The sequence below is a fragment of the Tupaia chinensis genome, unplaced genomic scaffold (genome assembly GCF_000334495.1).
Source record: "Tupaia chinensis unplaced genomic scaffold, TupChi_1.0 Scaffold000688_1, whole genome shotgun sequence".
Taxonomy (NCBI): domain Eukaryota; kingdom Metazoa; phylum Chordata; class Mammalia; order Scandentia; family Tupaiidae; genus Tupaia; species Tupaia belangeri.
In genome coordinates, this window is record NW_006160211.1 from 1370455 (window position 1) to 1373625 (window position 3171).

The 3171-nt window shown below is 43.0% G+C and overlaps 1 protein-coding gene across 1 annotated transcript in view; it reads right to left on the bottom strand.

Moving 5' to 3' along the window:
- The window catches only part of L2HGDH (L-2-hydroxyglutarate dehydrogenase), a 50093-nt gene that overhangs the window by 27514 nt on the left and 19408 nt on the right, over positions 1-3171 (bottom strand). The window contains exon 4 of the mRNA XM_006160513.3: positions 1593-1724. Within this exon, the coding sequence (XP_006160575.1) occupies positions 1593-1724 (132 nt within the window). The remainder of the gene's footprint in view (positions 1-1592; positions 1725-3171) is intronic.

Here is a 3171-nt window from a genome sequence, read left to right on the forward strand (position 1 = left end):
GCAGGAATGGGGCACAAATGTGTCTCTGAGCTTTCTTGCAGCCAAAGCAAATAGGGCAATGTTATCATGTCCTGAAATGATCCAGTGTCTGAGATAAAAACAAGCCAACTGTGCTCACGAAGACCAAACTTACCCTCGAAACTAAGAACTCAGAGAAATTTCTCCTGAGGGTTTTCAGAGTAAGGTGTTGTGTAACACAATAAACAATGCGTTCACTCAACCACATCCTTACCTTAGAGACCACAGTGAGTGACACAATTACCTTCTCCTTAGATTCATGCCATAAAAAACAAACAATAATTCAAATAAAGTAATTGGGATAAAAAAGTAGAATGGGGTGTGTAAAACACTACAGTGCAGGGCTGCCACTCTGATGGTCTGGAGAGATGCAGAAGATGTGAATGGCTTACATATCTTCTAGGTTATCTCCCATTCAGTGTTTCTCTAAACCAAGCTTCTGATCGCATTATCTGGCAGTGAATTCAAGGTCATACTCAAGGCGGGTACTCAGAATCTAGCTACCATACATTGTTATTTACATGGTAGAAGAGGAGGAATTGGGAGGAATTGGGGGATGGACTAATAGTCTCTGAAAAGCCATCAGTGAAAGTTGATGTGCAGAGTAACTATTATATTATTTATGTCTCTTTCAAAAATAAAAATGTATGTTTCAGTCTGGCCCTATAGCTCAGCAGTTAATCACTATGCAGAGGAGGCCAGATCCCATATGACCAACCAGAGTTTGAATCCTGGCCCTAGGGGCAACAGGTGAGGCACAGGTACACGAGTGTCTGGGATCTTGATGGCATGGAGAATTGGAGGAGGAAGGATCGTGGGATGACCAGGCTCTGCTGGGGGTGCCTCCTTCCTTCCTTCCTTCCTTCCTTCCTTCCTTCCTTCCTTCCTTCCTTCCTTCCTTTCTCTCTCTCTCGCTCTCTCTCTCTTTCTCCCTCGTTCCCTCTCACACATCTGCACACACACTCTAACATGAATAAAAGAAAAAAAAATTAATATTTCCCCCCACATAATGTTTTACGCAAGATAATCTACAACCCACATTTCATATTCATGCCAGCCTTATCTTTCTAAGATACAGATGAGACACTACAGCTATCCCTCTCAAAATTTTCCAGAGGCTCTCTATCACTACTGAATAAATGTCAAAGTTTACAGGCATTGAGTGTCAGATCCTTTATACGGGTCTAATCCTGCCTTCTCACTGTCACCTCGTGTCTCTTACCATATACCCCATATTCCAACCAGCAAAGGGTGCTTAACAGCTGTCTTAAGAAAACAGCAGTAAGATAAACCTCACTGATCAGAGTTTTCCAGACATCCGTATGGTCTTAGATCTTCTTGTGCCTTTCTCATGTTGGTTGGATCTCTTATTTTCTCACAAGAAAAAGAATAAATCAGGTGTCCTGAGTGTGCAGTGGTCCCCTTTTGTGTCTGTCACTTAACTGCTTCTGTGACAGGATCATCTAACTGATTTTACAGAATTTCTGCCTCACCCTCGGCCTCTATGCCACAGCACTGAGCCCTAAATGAGTCCATCCCTTCAAACATGTGCACAAGGCTGGCGAACCACTCACCCTACAATAAGGTTCCTTCTTCTTTATATCTTCCTGTTGGATCAGCCTCAGGCCCTGAACACCATTCTGCAGGCCTCTCTCATAAAGAGCCTGAAGTCTGGGAATTTCTTCCTGTTCAACAGCTACTATAAGCTTTAAAACAAATCAAAACAAACAAACGAAAAAGAACAGAACAGAGCATGGACAACGTTAAAAACATCATCACCTATAAAAACAAGTCAATAGAAAATTACAGATTATGACATGACTCAAGAGAAAGAGACAGAGGCAGTGAGAGGGAAAAGGAAAAATCACCACCCAACCAGGGGGCACCCTGCAATTCATTCTCTTCCACTCTTCTCAGGATCTTGGGCACACATGCACACATATGCCCAGCATGGTTTTTTTGTTGTTTTTTTTTTTTGTTTTTTTCCCAGCATGAGTTTTAAGCCACTAGGTCTGGGACTCAAACCACAGTCAGCCACACAGGAGTCCAGTGACATAACCACTATGCATCTGCTGGTCCCATGTGTAATAATTTCTAGATAATTTTTTTCTGCATGTAACTACTTCTTTCTTTCCTCATGACTCTATTTTCTTCCTCTGCCAAGAAAAGTTTTCTTGAGAATATCATTACAGGCCAGCAGGTGGCGTGGTGGTTAGGGCACTGGACTCTCACATAGCTGACTATGGTTTGAGTCCTGGGCCTGGCAGCTAGCTTTCTCTCTCTCACTCTCTCTCTCTCTCTCTCTGTGAGTGTATGTGTGTGTGTCTGTGTGTGTGTCTGTCTGTCTGTCTCCCTCCCTTTGGTGAGTGCATGGGCCCTATAGCATATTAAAAAATAATAAGGGACCAGCAGTTAGTGTAATGGCTTTGTTGCTGGACTCCCACGTAGTCAACCGCGGTTTGCGTCCCAGACCCGGTGACTTAAAACTCATGCCGGGCATGTGTGCGTGCATGCCCAGGATCCTGAGAGGAGAATGGAAGAAAAGGGATTGTGGCGTGGCCATCTCCCCTGGGGGGTGATTTCTCATTTTCTGTCTCTCTGTCTCTCTCTGTCTGGTGAGCACACACACCCTATAGCAAAAACCTCTCCAAAAAAATAATAATAATAAATTTTAAAATAATTAAATTTTTTTTGTTGTTTTTTTAAAGAGAACAGCATGAAAACAAATTTTGCCCAGGGATAAGATATAGCTTCAATTTCCATTATATTAACTATAGTCTCTATTGGGCATAAGCAATCCTTATCACCAACACTTCCTCAATTCCAGAGGGAAGAGAAACATAAGTTGCTTAGTCTATACTTTATTTTTTTCAAAACAGAATACTTTCATATTTCTATAAGAAAATGTGGGGACCAGCAGATGGCATAATGGTTACATCACTGGACTCCCACATGGTTGGCCATGGTTGGAGTCCCAGACCTGGCAGCTTGAAACTCACACCAGGCGTGTATGCATGCATGCCCAAAATCCCAAGAGGAGATGGAGGAGAAGGCATTGTGGCATGGCCATCCCCTCTGGGGGCTGATTTCTTGCTTTCTCTCTCTCTGTCTCTCCAGTGAGCACACACGCCCTATAGCAAAAATCTCTCTAAA